General features: G+C 39.5%; 3 protein-coding genes across 6 annotated transcripts in view; all 3 read right to left on the bottom strand.

The window, feature by feature from the left end:
* Positions 1 to 16127, bottom strand: part of FLK (RNA-binding KH domain-containing protein) — an 84149-nt gene extending 68022 nt beyond the window's left edge. The window contains exons 1-7 of one of the 4 annotated variants that reach the window (XR_016301991.1): positions 15972 to 16127; positions 14913 to 15349; positions 13300 to 13552; positions 12981 to 13129; positions 12601 to 12900; positions 12323 to 12517; positions 11960 to 12231 (exon numbers count right to left, since the gene is read on the bottom strand). Coding sequence is in view for 3 of the 4 variants with exons in the window: in XM_089629916.1 (XP_089486042.1) it covers positions 12034 to 12231; positions 12323 to 12517; positions 12601 to 12900; positions 12981 to 13129; positions 13300 to 13552; positions 14913 to 15323 (1506 nt within the window). In the remaining variant the exon portion in view is untranslated. Of the gene's footprint in view, positions 1 to 11746; positions 12232 to 12322; positions 12518 to 12600; positions 12901 to 12980; positions 13130 to 13299; positions 13553 to 13938; positions 14096 to 14912; positions 15350 to 15971 lie in introns of those variants that run through there. The other 3 variants (XM_089629916.1, XM_089629917.1, XM_089629918.1) reach the window with 3 other exon arrangements.
* Positions 2038 to 5790, bottom strand: LOC149382340 (uncharacterized). Its single transcript, XM_089601623.1, has 4 exons — positions 4976 to 5790; positions 3971 to 4159; positions 2894 to 3441; positions 2038 to 2695 (listed from the first exon to the last, which is right to left on the bottom strand). Exons 1-4 carry the CDS (start codon positions 5556 to 5558, stop codon positions 2132 to 2134), a joined length of 1884 nt encoding a protein of 627 aa, XP_089457749.1. The 5' UTR covers positions 5559 to 5790; the 3' UTR covers positions 2038 to 2131.
* LOC149382339 (protein ACCELERATED CELL DEATH 6-like) lies at positions 8424 to 11237 on the bottom strand. Its single transcript, XM_089601479.1, has 4 exons — positions 10608 to 11237; positions 10233 to 10352; positions 9597 to 10138; positions 8424 to 9038 (listed from the first exon to the last, which is right to left on the bottom strand). Exons 1-4 carry the CDS (start codon positions 11191 to 11193, stop codon positions 8424 to 8426), a joined length of 1863 nt encoding a protein of 620 aa, XP_089457605.1. The 5' UTR covers positions 11194 to 11237.
* Positions 16128 to 17997: the final 1870 nt, after the last annotated feature.

The following is a 17997-nucleotide window of genomic DNA, read 5'->3' as shown; positions in this document are numbered from 1 at the left end:
TGATTCCGAGAATGTCGCAGAATATGTCGCAACAAAATCTGCGACAAAATCAAATATTCTCTGCCGCGTGAAGGCTCCACATCAGCAACAAATATCCTCCTTTTATGCGCTATTTTGCCAAATAAACATCGCCAATAAATGCAAAGTAGTTGCATCAACACCGTTGACAGACTGAATCACGGCGGCGTGTAGAGCATTCATGCCCTTGGGTCCGTCGAAGAGCAGTGTCGGGCAGGCTGAAAAATTACATTTTTCAATGATGAGCGTCGCAATGTCGAGGGACCCTATTTCGGCGGTGAGGAACAGCGACGACTCGCCAACGTTGTTGAGCAGGCCAAGCTGCTCGTCCACGTCCTCCTCAAGAAGCAGCTCAGGAACGGCGGTGAAGCCTTTCCGGACAGTGACGTGCAGGGCTGACCGGATCGCCACGTGGAGGACCGTGTCCTTCCAACCCATTTAATACTTCTATTACGCTGTTAAAGTCCCCGGATTCTGCGGCTTCGAACACCTCTCCATTCCTTGTTAGAGTGATCTTTCACAACTGGGTTCCTAGTTTTTTTTTCTTCTGTTTTTTGAACATGGGTTTTTGTAGTTAACACTTGATAGGACACTCTTGAGAAGTTGCACATATATATATATATATATATATATATATATATATATATATATATATATATATATATATATATATATATATATATATATATATATATATATATATATATATATATATAGTGACGGATCCAGAAATCTTATTCAGTGGGGGCACAAATAAAATAAATGTATAATAAATTTATAATTTTTTAAATAAATTATGTACACAATCAACAAAAATCATTTTTGAATCTAATAAATAATATAACAACTTATGTTAATATGAAGAAAAAAAAAAGTATTTTGATATCCAATGTGAAGAATAAATGAAAATTTATCATATTTGATTTGAATTATTTTGTATATGTGTATATAAGATATACAAGTGGATTGTGTATAAAAATAAATTCTTAAATTTGTTTAAAATTAATAATTCTTATTAAATTTATATTTTATAAAATAGATTAAAAATATAAACTTCAAAAATACTTCATATGATTATAAAATATATTAAAATAGTTAATAATATTTTATGTATGCATCGATCATCAAAGAACCAATGAATTAATTTTTTTTTTCTTCTCAATAAAGTATATATTTGATGCATAGAAATAAGAAAAATAATTATAGTTAATTATATTTTAAAAAAAATTGTATTCGAGTTTAGAACGGTAAGAAATACATAGAATAGACTATTTTGTTTTTAATTAAAATGATCAAATTAATAAATAAATAAAGTATTCGAGTTTGAAATTTATAGAAAAATATGAGTATACAATTCATTATCATCGAAAGTTAACAAGGAAAGAAAGTTAAAGACAACATAATTAAAACAATAAGAGAACCGATGAAGAAAAAAACTAACTAACACTGTAAAGGAAAAAAGCAAAAGCTGAGAGTCAATCCCTGACGTAGAATAAAAAAGCATACTGCTCTTACCATCACACCAATGTTGCACTCTGTTGTAGGCTGAGAAATGCAAATATATATTTGCAAACACATTTAATTATATATTAATTATTTTTGCTAATTCTACATTAAATTTGTTTCCCAATTTTTTGAGTGGGGACACGTGCCCCCACTGGCCCCTATCTAGATCCGTGACTGTAATATATATTATATATATACTACTTCAGTTCTTCTGATATCTTGACGGGCAATATTGATGCGTTTGAGAAAACCTAGAAAAAAAATGTATTAAACAAATTTTATTTACTTAGGGCTAGCTACAAATTTTATTAAAGACAATTATATAACGTTTTTCGAGGGCTAGCTACATGTTAATTTTATTAAGACGACTCGCTCAAACAAATCACCTACACATTTTATTGTATTTAAATTGAATGTTAGTCCGGCATTAACGTTTATTATTTAATCATTTTCATTATCATTGCCCAATCTTTTCCTATCTACATTACCAATTATCTCTCTTACATTGAAACAAATATCTTTATGTTTCAACTTCATATAGAGAATAATAGGGGTGAGTAAAATGTTATAAACCGAATCATGTTTTTTTGTGAACAAACAAGCAAAGCTACAAAAAGCCAATGGAGAAGAGAAACAAAAAGAAAGCGCCGGAAACTAGCGTGTAGACGGAGAGGTTTGAGTCGGCCGGCAGAACTACTCGCAAGCCGGAAGTGAAAGCGACGACCATCCCGAAGAGCGACAAGTAGGTGAAAAACGCCGCCATTTTCGCAAATCTAAGAACAAGGTGGTAGTTGTGCTCCACCGACATGACGAAGTTGAGCAGCACCGCCGCGGTGGCGCAGAAGAACGACACCGAGTCCGCCACCGCGAACACCCCGAAGTACGGCCTCTTCCACATCACCGCCGTGCCGTGACTCCCGTCAAACCCTCCGGGGATCGTGAACGCCGCCGTGAACGTCACCGTCGCGATCAGGGCCGCCACGAGTAGGTGTGCTCTCGAGATCTCCTTCAGCCTCGCCGACTTGCTGGCCGTGTCTGACGGTGGTGGTTGCGGTTGTTCTGAGCGACGGAGATCGGAGAGTATTTGGTGGTGCTTGTGTTCAACTCTCTCCACCATTGATTGGAGACTCTCTTGCCCTCCTTGCCTCTCCAGCTTCTTCATAAACCAGCACTGAAACTCAACAATGCTATGCTCAATCTTGATAGTTAGGTCTATATGTTTGTAAAAACTCATTATTCTTTTACCGATCACGTTAATTAATATTAAATATCGTGAAATTACGTCACGAAATTGATTGGAAGAGAAACTCATAATTAACCTTGTTCGCTTCTTCATGATTTGGATATGAGATGTTTGAGTGGCACTAACCTTGAAGAGCTCTCCGATATGACTATTATATTGGAGAATGTCGATGGGCTTGAGACATCGGAGATTCATAGCCCTCTTGTCGACTCTAACATCGTCAACGAGAACCTTCATGATCCAGCGCCGATCGCGGCCCAGCGCCAGGTGGAGGGCCGTGTTACCGTCGGCATCGGCAGCGTTCAGCGAAAACCGGAGCCCAGGCGTGGCCAAGAAGTATCTAACGACTCCGAGCCTCCCGTGGACGACCGCCACGTGGAGGGCGGTCTGACCGTTGTGGTCCATGGCCTCGCAAGCCTGTGGGCTGTAACGGACGATCGCCCTCACCACGCTGACGTGGCCTTCCCTGGCTGCCACGTGGAGGGGCGACATTCCGTATTTGTCTTGGATGAGGAGGCAGTCGGGGTGGCGGCTGAGGATGAGTTCTGTGGCCTCCACGTGTCCCAAATGAGCCGCGAAGTGGAGAGGGGTCCACTTTAGAGTATCGTCTTGTTTACGGAGTAGATCCATCTGTTGGCTCTCTTCTACTTTTTCTAGAATTACCTCCATTATCTCTATAGTATTTTCATCCCTTTTTTTTTAGTCCATTTATCAGCTAAAAATAAAGAAACGGACACGGTTTGCTTCATTGCTTTTTAGCGCGTAGACATTTGTATTTTGTACCCCATTTCTAGTTTATTTCTAATTCGATACCTCTTTTTAGTTTAAAATTTCAAAAAAAATAGGTAAATAGACAACTAAAATATTTGAAATTGTTATATAGCCAATAAATCTTAGTTAAATAGCCATAAAAAATTATAAATGGTGTGACCTAATAAATGAAATTAAGTGACTATTTATCTAATATTTACATCCATAAATATATTATCTAAGATTTACGAAACGTTGGCTATTTAACAATGTTAAACTATAAATGTGATTATTTAACTAATGGACCCATAAAATTTTATATAGATTTGGGGCAGTAAAACATGAAAAGGACAAAAAAACTTGCATATCATTATCAAAATAAGGGTTTTTACCTAAAAAAAAAATAATATTTTTGTAGTATAGTAGTTCATGTCAATTGTCAAGGGTTGTTACCTGTTTTGGATTTATCGGTAACCCATCCTAATTTTTCGAGCAGAACGAAGCTCCTGGAAGATAAGCTACTGGACAACTGCCTTATTGAAAACCGTCCAAACCGATCTTCTAAGTGCAAAAGGAGACTTCTGGCCGAGCTTCTAAAATTCTCTAACGACAAATCTGGCACATGATGTTCCGAAATTCTCCCTACATAACAACGCATATATTTCATTCTCTCTCTATACATATATACCTTGAAAATGTTACGATGATACGAAAAGTTGAATACCAAAATTAAGAACACATAATAAGTTTTTTTTTTTTTATCTACTCTTCTTTGCCTGACCTCATAATAATTGAGGAATTGGAAACACTAACAATCATTAAGTGGAAACCTAGATGTTTAGTGGGAATCAAACTCATTACTAAAAGCCTAACTAATAGATCAACTACACTTTAAGTAAGAACACACGATAGGAAAAAACATTAGAAAAAGGAGAACATTTAAACCATATATCAAAAAATTAAGTTATAATTTAAAACGAAAAAAAAAAAACGTTCAGGATTAGACGACCTAATCCCTTGAGCCACTACTAAATCCCGAAAATATCAAACTACCAAGGAAAAATTACGAACATAAAGATTTTATGATGCAACATTTTCAAAATAGCAATTATTTAAATCCTTTCAAAAACAACAATTTTTCAAACGGTAACTGTTATTTTTCTTTGTAAATGAAATCGTAAACTATAAATAAAGTTAAATACTGCATAAAATAATATATAATTTTATAAAAAAAAAATTGTAAACATCAAGAACAATTATTTAAAAAAAATGACGGTTTACAATTTTAAAATGTTATATATGCAATAAGAAAAGTTTAAGCACGCTATTCTTGCAATAAAATTCAAAAAACGGTTGCCAAAAAGAATTACCACTTGTCAGAGCGTGAGTTGTTTTTTGGGCCTGACCTATCCCCATATGAGTCTAAATATTATACACAATACACGTATATAAATATACCGCTACGGGTCCGAATCACGGCGATGTGTAGAGCATTCATGCCGTTTGATCCGTGGAAGACCGTGGAGCCAGCTGAATAGTTACATATTTTGATGATATCCTTGGCCATGTTCAGGAACCCTCCTTCGACGGCGAGGAAAACCGGCGACTCGCCGGCGGAGCTCAGAGCCCCGAGCTGGCCTTCCAATTCCGCCTTAAGAAGCAGCTTGGCCACGTCAGCGAAGCCGTGCCGTACGGCGACGTGGAGAGCCGTGTCGCCGGCGCGAGTCTCACGCGCCCTCAGCATCTCCCAGCCGTCCTCCACGTCCTTCTCACGCGCCTCCATGAGGAGCTTGACCATCTCGGCTTCGCCGGTCCTTGCCGCCGCGTGGATAGGCGTTTCGCCGTCGGAGTTGGGCGTGGTTACAAGCTTCGGGCAGAGATCGATGGCCTGTACGGCGAACTTCAAGTTCCCCGACCGGATCGCCACGTGGAGGACCGTATCTTTCTTGTGCGCCGTCACTAGCTCGTCCAGGGTCGTCCCAGTTGTTGATAGTCCCGCTAAGTCTCCAGATCCTGCGACATCGTACACTTTCTCATCCATGATTTGGGTGAGTGGTCATTCACAAAAGTGAAAGGCATCCTCATTTATGATGTGGCTGTGTGTGGTTGGATAGTTTTCAACGTAAGTCAAGTCAACTACAGGTCTTTTTTATATTCACGCCATATATAATGTTTAAATTATTTAACACCACTCCCTTGACGATTTTTGTCGACCACTTACTTATTTTTACAGTCACCCAAAGTAAAGATATCCTCTTACAAAAGCTTTGACAATTGACGTACTCATATATATTGTAAAGTACGAAGCAAACTGTTACTAGATTAGATTCCACGAAATTCCTATTGTTGTTCACCGATATTCTTGATGTCTTTCCACGAGCGACTTGGTAGTCGATAGATAACCTCAACATTATTAGAAGACAGACTTATGATAGTTGCTTGCAGAACCCAAATACTTGCCCATTTTCATTGGTTCGAAAATTTCCAACGTTCACACCGATCGGCACTCTTTTTTCTTCAACACGAAAAGGAGGCTTTGTTCGAATTTTCCAACGATCTCACAAATCAATATGTTCCTTTTTTCTTCGAAACGCGTCGCAAGACTTTTAACGCTTGTTGGGGTCAGATTTTCACAAGCCCAAAAAATAAAGGACACGGGTCTCATGGGCCAAAAACAAAATTAAAATAAATTCTAACCTAATCTTTAACACACACCACATATATATAAAAGAAAAAGAGACTTGATGGTGCGGTGGTCGAACTGAAAAAATGGACACAGCCGCGTGAATAAAAAAACAACAAGAGAAATAAGGAATAAGGATAGACCTCGATCTCTCTCTCTTCCACTTGCTCTCAGCCTCTCACGCAGACAAAGTCTCCCTCTTGTATTCACACAAAAAAAAAAAAAATTGAAAAGGAATTTTTTTTGTCTTCTTCCTAGAACTTTCTCTCCAGCCAATAGCACGACAGCCCAAAGAGTAAAATACAGACCAAAAAAAAGAGGAAACACTTCTCTCTATTATACACACACAGCAGCATGAAGAAAAAAAGGGAAAAAGACAGATTTTTGGTTCCTCTCCTCTCTCTCCTGAAAACACAAGGCAAAAACCAAAAAACCATCTTTTCCATTTTCCTTCCCAAAAACTCACACGGCCAAGCCACGCCGCCGAGCACCGCAAAGACGTGGTCGGAGAAATAAGTGCGTACAGTGTGTTTGTATGTTTAAAATATTTATATACATAAACACATACATATACACAAAATACAAAATATATATTAAAAAATACAGGTAACGCCTGCACGGCTCAATAGCGTTCCATTCTCAGCAAATGGCTTGGCGAGGGCGACGAGCCACAAAACGGGCACGTTCCCGACAGACCTCTCGGCTAGACGACAAGTCACGAGACGGCGTCCCCGAAGGACCGCTCGGCGAGATGGATAAGCCCAACACATAAAATATAAACAGGAGAGACGTACTTGGTGAGGCGACATGCCACGAGGCGGACATGAGAGACGTACTCGATGAGGCGACACGCCACGAGACGGACAGGATAGACGTACTCGGCAGTGCAACACGTCACGAGACGGATAGGATAGACGTACTCGGCGAGGCGACACACCACGAGACGGACATGATAAATGTAATCGGTGAGACGACACGCCATGAGACGGATAGGATAAACATACTCGGCGACGCGATACGCCACGAGACAGACAGGAGAAATGTACTCGGTGAGGCGACGAGCCACGAGACGCGGGGGTCTCCGACGGACCACTCGGCGAGGCTAGCGAGCCTCCACGTGCCCTAGGCCGTTGAGCCTCCGCGAAACACGAGACCGGCGGGTTACCTCGATCCCAAGACCGGCAAACCATCATGATATCAAAGCCACCATGATCAAAACTAGGCCAAATTCTCTACTCAACAATTTCTCTCACTAAAAACACATTTGAGAACGAAATAAAGAACAAGAAGAAATCAAACCTACTCCCTTCACACAATCTCATACAAAAAGATGAACAATCTACTTTCATTATCTCTAAAGTGGGAGAAGAAAAACTCGTTCTCTCTCGAAACCAAAGACTCTCAAGCAAAATTATATTCTCTCGATTCTCATGTTCTTCGCTTGATAATAGAAATATTCCACCACTAATCTCACAGATTCGAAAACACGTGGCCAAGTCTGCTCACATCTGTGTTAATCCAAAAAACGGCTTAACAACACTGTAAACAGACAGGGGTGACAGAAAATTCTAGGAAGTTCTACAAAAGAAAAACAAAAGTCACAATTTTCCTGTTTTTCTTATATTCTTAGCAAACCCTCAATTCTACTCCGCAACATTGTAAAGCTTGCACGATATATTAGCAAATGTGAAATATAGTGTATCGCCATTGATCCATGTCCGCAAAGTCTGTTAAATCAGTTAGGAAAACGACAATGAAACATAAATATGAAGTGGATTATGTTAATCTATAATCTTGTGACCCTTTCCCCATACTGATAAAAGACAGTTCGAGATCGAGTTCAAATCGATTGTCGCTTTGTAATCTTGTAATTTAGTATATTTAAAGTTTGAACTTATTGAATCGAAAAATAAGACTCTCTCGATCCTTGACTTGATTAAATAAAGATCGTTTTGATCTGAATCAATGATAAATATGCGTATTTTTTTGTTATTGGCGCCTTTTTTATTCTTTGTTACTTCATACGCAAGTTATCGCTTATTTATGTTCAGTTAGGCATAAATTTTTTTTTTTTTCCGTCTATTCTCTAACAGAACAATGGCCATTTTTGTGTACTGACAATTAAATCAACTTCTATCATTGGCATGTATACATACACAGCCAATCTTTTGAAACATATAAGATGAGCAAAATGTTGGAAATTTGCGAGCAAGGAAAGCAAAGCTACAAAAAGCCAATGATGAAGAGGAAGACGAAGAACGCGCCGGAAACAAGCGTGTAGTCGGCGAGGAGGGACAAGGGCGGCAAAATGACTCGCAGGCCAGAAGTGAAAGCGACGACCATCCCAAAGACGGACAAGTATGTGAAAAACGCGGCCACTCTGGCGAACCGAAGAAGCAGATGGTAGTTGTGCTCCACGGAGATGAAGAAGTGAAGCAGAACCGAGGCGCTCGAGCCGAAGAACGCCACCGAGTCCGCCACCAAGAACGCCCCGAAGTACGGCCTCTCCCACAGCACCGCCGTTCCTTGCTCCCCGTCGAACCCGCCGGGGACCGTGAAAGCCGCCGTGAACGTCACCGTCGCTATCAGAGCCGCCACGAGTACGTGCGCGCTCGAGATCTTCCTCAGCCTCTTCGACTTGCTCTCCTTGTCTGATGACAATGGTGGTGGTGGTGGTGGTGGTGCTGACTTGGCGGCCTCGTCTGATGATGGTGGTTTTGGTATCGAGCAACGGAGGTCGTCGGAGAATATTCGGCGGTTGGTGTGTTCGACTCTATTCACCATTGATTCGAAACTCCCTTGCCCTCCTTGCCTCTCCAGTTTCTTCATAAACCAGCACTGAATATACCAGAATCCCTCATTTTCATCATCAATCTATGTGGTGTTGCGCTCTAATTATACAAAGTTACTAATATAACACTCTCTTTTTCTTAGAAAATGATTTAGAGCTATAGATTGAATAAAATGGAAGAGAAAGGAAAAGAAGTATAAAGTTGATCAGTATATATTATAATTCATATTTGTTGTTTGCTTAAAAAATTTGAAATTTTACTCTTGTATTTCTATAATAATTATATGGATAAATGTTGGAAATTTTGTTGCAATTTACTTTTATCCTTCTTAACTCATCCAAATTGAAAATGACAATGCTATCTCCAATTAGAGCTCTTCTGGGATGTAAAATATATCTTTTGTCATCACCCCATAATAGACAGATGTATGGATTCCGATGAGGGTCGTATTCTATAGTCACGATTTTAGATGTCTTTTTCATTTATAACTTGCGATATGGGAAAAAAAATTGCAAGAACGTTTCTTTTTTTACTTATTTTAGAACGACGAGTGATCTAAGCCTATTAGCCAAGTTAGATATATTTATTGGTAAGATGGTTGGACCTTCATGAGTTCTCCGATTTCGGTATTGGATTGGAGAATGTCGATGGGCTTGAGAAACAGGTGATTCTTAGCCCTCTTGTCGACCGTGACATTGTCGACGAGAGCCATCATGATGCGGTGCCGGCTGCGAGCCGAGGCCAAGTGGAGGGCCGTGTTACCTTCTCCGTCGGCAACGTTCAGCAAAAAACCGAGCTTGGGCGTCTCCAAGACGTACCGGACGACTCCGAGCCTCTCGTGGAGGACCGCCACGTGGAGGGCGGTCCGGCCTTTGCTGTCCACGGCCCCGCACGCCTGTGGGCTCCGACGGACGATCTCCTTCACCACGCTGACGTGGCCTTCCCTGGCTGCCACGTGGATGGGCGACATTCCGTATTTGTCTTGGATGAGGAGACACTCGAGGTGGTTTCCGACGTGGCTTAGGATGAGTTTTGTGGCCTCCACGTGTCCCAAATGAGCCGCGAAATGGAGAGGCGTCCACTTCAGGATTTCGTCTTGTTTATCAACCATATTTTCGCCTTTTTGCAGAAGTAGCTCTATCATCTCTGTACAATTTTTATGTTTTTTTTTTTAGTTCTTTTGTCAGCTAAAGAAAAGAAAACTAGTGTGGAGTTTTATAGTTAATGCCGAAAAAGTTACCTGTTTCTGGTTTATTGGAAAACCATCCCATGTACTCTTCCATGTGCAGAAGAAAGCTTCTGGCCAAGCTTCTCAAGTTCTCTAGCGACAAATCTGGCACATGATGCTCCCAAATTCTTGCTACATAATAACACCGGTTTAAAATTGAGGTTCGTACAAACTTAAATTTTGATAAAGTGAAGTAGTCATTAACATAAATTAACTTTGTCACATCATATTCAGTGGCTATGTTTGAAACATATTTAAAACGTTTGCCAAAAAAACAATGTTAACGCTTCAAGTGACCTAATCCGGTATATTTTTCTTAAAACTGTGTTTTCAATGATTTCAAAAAAAAAAAAACTATGGAAAAATTATGTTGACGATAAAGCTTACCATTCTGAGTCTGAATTACGGCTGCGTGTAGAGCATTTATGCCGTTGGGTCCGTTGTAGAGCGTAGGGCACGCGGAAATATCACATTTCTCGACGATCAAGCTGGCAATGTCGAGGAAACCTCCTTCGACGGCGAGGAACAGCGGGGACTCTCCGGCGCGGTTCCGAAGGCAGAGCTGATCGTCCACGTGGCGCCCAAGAAGCAGCTCAGCCACGGTGGAGAAGCCGTGCCGGACCGCCACGTGCAGGGCCGTGTCGCGCGCGTCAGCATCGAGGGCCCGCAGCATCGCCCCACTGTCCTCCACGTCATCGCTCGCCCCCAGGATGAGCCCGACCATCTCGGCTCCGCCGGTCCTCGCCGCTGCGTGCAGAGGCGTTTCGCCGCCGGAGTTGGGCGTGGTTAGAAGCTTCGGGCAGTGATCGATGGCCTGCTCCGCAAAGTTCTTATTTCCCGACCGGATCGCCACGTGGAGGACCGTGTCCTTCTTGTGGGGCGTCACTAGTTCATCCAATTCCAACCCATTTAATACGTCTATTACGCTGTTAAAGTCCCCGGATTCTGCGGCTTCGAACACCTTTTGATCCATTGTTTTTCAGTGAAGAGATCGATCGCTATTATTTTTAACACATCCGGTTGTGTGTTATTGGATAGTTTTTGACATCTCAACTATCTATAGGTCGTTGCTGTGAGATTTAGAAGAAGAAAAAAAAAAGTCGTTGGTCTTTATACTCGTATTATTCGTTGTGTTGTGTTTGTAATGCTGTCCTCTGAAACCATAGTTGACTTACATACACAACTTCGTTGATAATATAAGCAAGCTCAATTTGATGAACCTATGCACCTCTTTGGCTGCTAGTCTAGCTACTACCAAAAAAAAAAAAATTAATAATATCCAAGTTGTCATTAAATTTACGCAACAAGTAATTGTTACAATTATTTAACAAGATTCTTAACGTTGTGGACGAATACTTTTTAATTTTATCAAGACTCTCACTCAATTTGTTGCTAAATTAATGCGACAAATCAACTTGACATCTTCCGCATTATACATTTTCAAGACCACTTGTACTTGGTACTTGCTGGAAAAGCAACCAAATGCTTACCAACTTTCATTGGTTCTAAATTTAAAAACGTTCTCATGGATCAAAAAAAAATATTTTCTTCTTCAAAACTAGACGACACTGTCAACACTTCAAACAGAAAAAAAAAATAACGCGCATGGAATTCGCTTGACACGGTGACATAAAAATTCTAGTCAGTTCTATGAGATTTCCGACGAAGCAAAGTTCAAAATTATAACCGTCATATAGGCGGGGGAAATATTAGAATGAAAAAAAAAAAAAAAAAAAAAAACTATTCAAGCAACTGCACCAAGTTCGCGTGAGATACAAATTCAGATTTAAACCCAAACCAAAATGGTGAGAACCTAGTAGCCGTAGTTGGTCCCGTAGACCGATCCGTACCCGCCGGCATTGCCTGCGTTGTTTGGGGAAGAGGAATACACCTGACCATGGGCTGCGTAAGAATTATACGTGCCTTGATCTGTGGGCAGCGCCGCTTGAGCTTGAACTTGACCTGATCCACCACCACCAGCAGCCGCGGCAGCAGCATCGGCCATGAAATTCTGCAAACACAAAAAATCCCAAACGTCGGTGCTGCTTTTATTGTGAGACCCGAGAAATAAAAAAAGAAAAGACCCAATAGACTTATTTTACATGTATGAGCTGCTCAGCTGTTTGGGCTTGAGTAGCGCTTCCGCTTATCTCAACCGTCATTTCTGTTGGATTGCCTCTCGTCTCTTGGATTGTAACCGTGGCTCCACTTGCGCGTCTGATGTAGCTTATGCTCGCACCTGACGTGCCTATCACCGCGTCAGCATAAGATAGTGGGATTTGCAATTGTTGTGTAACCTGCGCGCATACAAAAAAATGTGAGAAAGATCGTTTTGGACATAAATACAAAAGCTATAATCTTGACGCGGAATTTTTTTAACCTGAGTGACCATTGAAGGTGGTGGTTGGGCATTGGAAGAGCCGTGGCCCATGGGAGCCTCTCTTCCGTAAGCCAATATGCCGTGGTGAGGTTGTTTATCCATTGGCGGCGGAATATCCGCTGCGGGTTGATAGTAATTCTCGTGTTGCCTCGGAGGCGGCATGTACTGTGGCGGAGGAGCGTTGTGTCCGAATCCGGGGCCGCCTCCGCCGTATTGTTGGGGAGGCGGTCCTTGAGGTGGGCCCCACGATTGGTGAGGTGGTGGAGGCACGGAATCCATTTGGGGGTTCGACATTTGCATCTAGTGGTGATAATTCAAACCCATTTAGTAAAACAATATGATTTAAACCGCTGCAATAAGAGACCGGTAAAGAAACTTACTTGCATCTCAAAAACTGGGATTATACTTCTGTCAACTAAAAACTTCCTAAGATGGGAGCCGATGAGTTCAATCCCTCTGTGCACAGCCGTTGGCTCACCAACAATTTCGACCACCCTGTCATCCTGAAGAGCAAACACTGGAAGATCTTCTGCAAACCAGGTGTTTTCAATTGCACACAATAAGATTTACAGCGTCAGCATTAACATGTAGCATGAAACCCATTTCAGAACATATTTTACGTGTTTATCTAATCTTCAAAGAAAGGGGCAAAAAAAAAAAAAAACAAAAAAAATAATCAGGAAAAAAGAAATGGGTTACCTGATCCAAGGACTCTCACTATGCAATTAGAGGACTCTTGAATGGACTTAACAGTTGCTCCCTGTTTTCCAATTAAGCTTCCTGCCTGAGAAGCTGGAACAAGTAGCCTCGTTGACACTTTCCCACCCGCACTGGGCGTTGGATTAGAGGCATCACCGTCTAAACCATCAACAATGCGCTTGTGAACCCGCAGAAGGCCATCCATGGCAGGAGGAAGTGGAGAATCGGGTTCTTCCTTTCCAGATACCATTACCTGTTGAAAGGACAAGCAATATTGGCATAGTCTGTTAGACACTTTACAGCATTGTAATACACAAGAAACACTGCCTGAAAAGAAATCATATAATCCTGCTAAGGCTGCTGGAAAACCCTATCCCACTATAGAAACACCATTTCTTATCAGTAGAAAAAAGGTGTTTAAGAAAATGCCTACTTTTATTTTTCCTCATCCCTTACCCTTTCCAATTATTTTATAATAATTATTGGGTTATTTATTTAATTTCTTATGTTAAATTCTTACTTATACTCCAGCTTTTATACAAGTCTTCAGTGTTGTGACATTACTTATTATGGTTTCACTTTTCTAGTTATACCATTTGATTTGTGTCGATACATTAATCATCTAAGTTCTGAAGTTACCAGAAAATGCAGAGGTCTTGATAGAATTGTATGGGTAGTAAATGTTTAAACGGATCTAACTTTTCACACTTTGTAATGCTCAATGCTGATCTCTGCAATCTGGACCCTTTGGTTCTTCAACTTTGGGGTCTTATTGATGATTGAGTCGTTGACTAAAGGTTTCAGCATAAAACCTGCAAAGATCCATTGTTGTTATCACAATAGATGGAACTGTATTAATACTTTGGGATTTCTTTTACTTATAATCCTGATTGTTTTCCTTCTGTGTGTTTTTAAATTAAAACAGTTATGTCCTTCATTAAAATTTATAAATAGTTGACTCTGGAGCTTAATTTCCCTAACTACGTTTTATTGATTCTTATAAATTTGAGGTGGGGTTTAAAACAACCTCCAACATAGGATTAAAATGTGTTAATTTTATCATTTTATTTAATTATATCTTAGATGATCACCAGTTTCCCAATTATTAATACTTAGATGTTAATTAATCAATTTCACATGAAGACTGTTAACATGGTTATCTTTAACTTCAAAAGCTTTTTATTTAGCATATGTAGTAGGTTATACATCCTTTAATCACTTTCATCAGTGAGAACAAGTCAGAATGGTTCAGAGATTATCTTCTACATAGAAAAAAAATAAATAGATAAATAAATCTTTCTACATTAGTTTCCAAATAGAAAAGTTGAAAATAGCTTAGCTCTAGTTCTCCAGCATGTGTTCTAGCAATAGTAAGCAGTCAAATCAAGGTTGTTACATTGAGTCTGTTATGTTGCCACTTTTACCTACAATTCTCAGCTATGGCCTACAAATTTCTTACAATAATGTAAGAGGATCCATATAGCTCAGCAGCCCACTTTTCTAAAGAGGATACTAAAGATTCTATAAACCCAACAAAACATTTTGAATATATCATTTGTTTCATACTCAATGACCTATCTTACCAAGAAAACCCAAGATAACTACAAACTTACCGCTCTTTCAGCTGTTCCAGGAGGACCATCAAGAATTTTAATACGAGCTCTCGTCTCTTCGACAATCTTCTTGATAAACTCACCTTTTCGTCCTATTATGCTTCCCACTTTTTGTGCCGGGACCAACATACGAAAAACACTCTCCCCGGGCCATCCAGGCCACTTCTTTTCAGGCTCTGGTTCAGCTCCACCTCCAACACCAACATTCACAGCTTCCTCATTGTGCTCTTGTTTTTCTTCAGGCTCCGGCTCTGGCTCCTCTGGAGCTTCTACGTTTTCGAGCACTTCAGAGCTTTCAAGTAATTCAGGGTTTTCCAGTTCTTCTTCTAAGTTCTCTGCCACTTCTTCGGATTCTCCAGTCACTTGATCCACATCTTCTTGTTCTACAAAGGTTTCCTCTACTTCAGCCATAACTTTTGCTGCACAAAGCAAAGTGACTGCAACATACGAATTTAGCCCATCAACATACCGAAACCACCTCACTAGATATCAATTTTAGCTCATCCAAAAACTCATGAACCAAACTCAATCGAAAACTTTAAGAGCACACATCCCTAGTGTATAGAAAATGACAATGAACATACACATTATAAAAAATAATGTGTATCCTTTATATATATATATATATATATATATATATATATATATATATATATAAATAAAGGAGAGAACGAAAACAAATAACAAATCTCGTGACCAAGCGTTTTTCCTCTAGGCATCCATACCTCTTCCTACTTAATTACTTCATATCTCCTCTCCCAAATATTGATAATATTTATAAAAATAAAAAATAAAAAAAAAAAGTGGAGCACGGATTCCACTTGATTTGAATATCACAATAAACATATTGTTTCAAAAACAAAAACCAACAACAAAGAATAACGAAATCAAGGAAAGTATCCAAACATCAAGCTCCAATTTCATGATTTAAGCTCGGAATCCAAAAGCCCCAATATAAAATCCTTGACCAAAAACCCCAAATATATCCAAACCCTCACTCCCGAAGAAATTCCAAAAGAAAGAAGAAAGAAGAGGAACAAGATGAGATGAAGAACCTACCACGCACGCTAGCTCCGACCACCTCCCTTTCCTTCTCCGGCGAACTCTCTCCCTCCGAAATCGCCTCTGCGATTCTCTCTCTCTCTCTCTCTCTCTCTCTCACTCTCTCTCTTTTTTTCTGCGCGTGAATGAACTAGGAAAAGTAAAGATATTTTGGTTTTAAAAGTTAAAACAATTCATTTAAAAATTACTTCTAAACCCTTCCTTTGCAATAACGCCCTCAATTACTACGTACGTTTATTTCCTTGAAAGAAAAAAAAACGCTACGTTTATTAAATCAATTAATCGTAATAAAACTTTCCACTCTTTCATTCCGTAATTAAAAACGTTTATTTAAAGAAAAAGTTAAACAGAAATAATATATATTCATAATAAAATTGTATTTTATCCAAGTATAAATTGATACGCTATGTGTTACCAGTACATTTGACCAGAGATTTCAAATAATATAATACAGTCTTACATATTTTTGTAGTGATTATAAATAATGAAAAATTAAGAATATTTGTAATATTGATTGTAAATATAACTAACTAACAAAGTAAATTTTGTTAGCAATATTATAGTGATATTGACGTAAAGACAAATTGCATGCATGAAAAGTACACGTAAAATAAATTACAAAAAATCCGGTTACACCTTTATACTAAGAACCGGAAAAACAAAAATATGTCGAAAAGTCGAGGCCCATTGGACGGTCTCCTTGAAGCTTTTTATCGCTCTCCCACAGGTGCTGGAATTCGTGAGCGAAAGCCTCCCAGGATACAACGACTTCAGAGGCAAGTTGAGCACCAACCACTTGACTCTCTCGGCGAACTAGAACCTGCGAGAATACTATCACCAAGACAAAGAAAAATTTATGGGGAAGAGAGAAGTCTGGAACAGTGGGGAGCAGCGGGAATTTTTTCTATATGTTCGAATGAGAGAGCTAAGCCTCCTTTATATAGGCCAAGGCAGAGTGAAGGTTACGGAATTTGAACAACCCAAAACCGCCCAGCCTTACAACCTTTAACGCTCTTAATGAGGCCATTACACCCAGCCATTAACACTCGGTAACTGTGCAGCGGTTTCCAAACCATTATGGCCGAGTAAAGGTGGTACATTACCCCTCGCGAGTAAATGTTTAATTCCCAACGTAATAAAAGAATTATTTCTGGAAGTAAACTTTGCAATAAAAAGAAAGCCCGAGACAATTCCCGAAACCCGAGCCCGGCCCGGCCCTGCCCAGCGGCGGCGCGCGTGTGTGTGTGCGCGCGAGAGGTTAAGAGATAACCCACCCACACTCTCCTCTCTTGCACTTGCTTGACCACTAAAGAGAGAGGATAGTATATAAACACTACCACAACACACATCCCCAACCAATGTGGGACTCTTGGTTTTCACTTCCACAACACAACAACAATTGTGTTTCTTTAGCCTACTTTGAGCATCAATTTCTCATTCATCTTAGGTCCGATTTTGGCAAACAAATATTCGATTTTATAGCCCTCGTTACGAGGAATCCGTATCACTTGGAATTATTCAATTCCGATGAGTGGAACCCACTCAACTTGTTGCCACAAATCAGCCATCCACATGATAATAAATAAAATTTATTAACCACATTCCAACAAATTTGTTTGAATAGGTAAATTGATTGTATGTTAGATTTAAATTGTCATATGCTAAATATTTAATATCTAATATGTGATTGCTTTACAGACGTGTAAAATTAGAAATTAAATATTTGGAAATAAATTTGTGTAAAATTATAAATTAAATATTGTGAAACAAACTTATTACTACATCGAGATAAAAATAAAAATAAAAAAAGGAAAAAACAAAAAATAATAAGCACTGAAGAAATTTCGGTCCATCTTAATCAATTTACATGTATTACGTAAGTCAAACTGTTTTATTTTTTGGTGATTATATGTATGTTATTTTAATTTTTTGTATATTTTGATAGCGTTTAGACTATTTATTATTTATTATGAGCAGTACATTAGATTATATATATAATATCATTATCATTATAAAATGCATC

Source organism: Urtica dioica, chromosome 11 (assembly GCF_054948205.1).
Source record: "Urtica dioica subsp. dioica isolate 48M chromosome 11, U.dioica_male_clone48M_v1_H2, whole genome shotgun sequence".
Taxonomy (NCBI): domain Eukaryota; kingdom Viridiplantae; phylum Streptophyta; class Magnoliopsida; order Rosales; family Urticaceae; genus Urtica; species Urtica dioica.
This window is presented reverse-complemented; position numbering and strand designations above follow the sequence as displayed.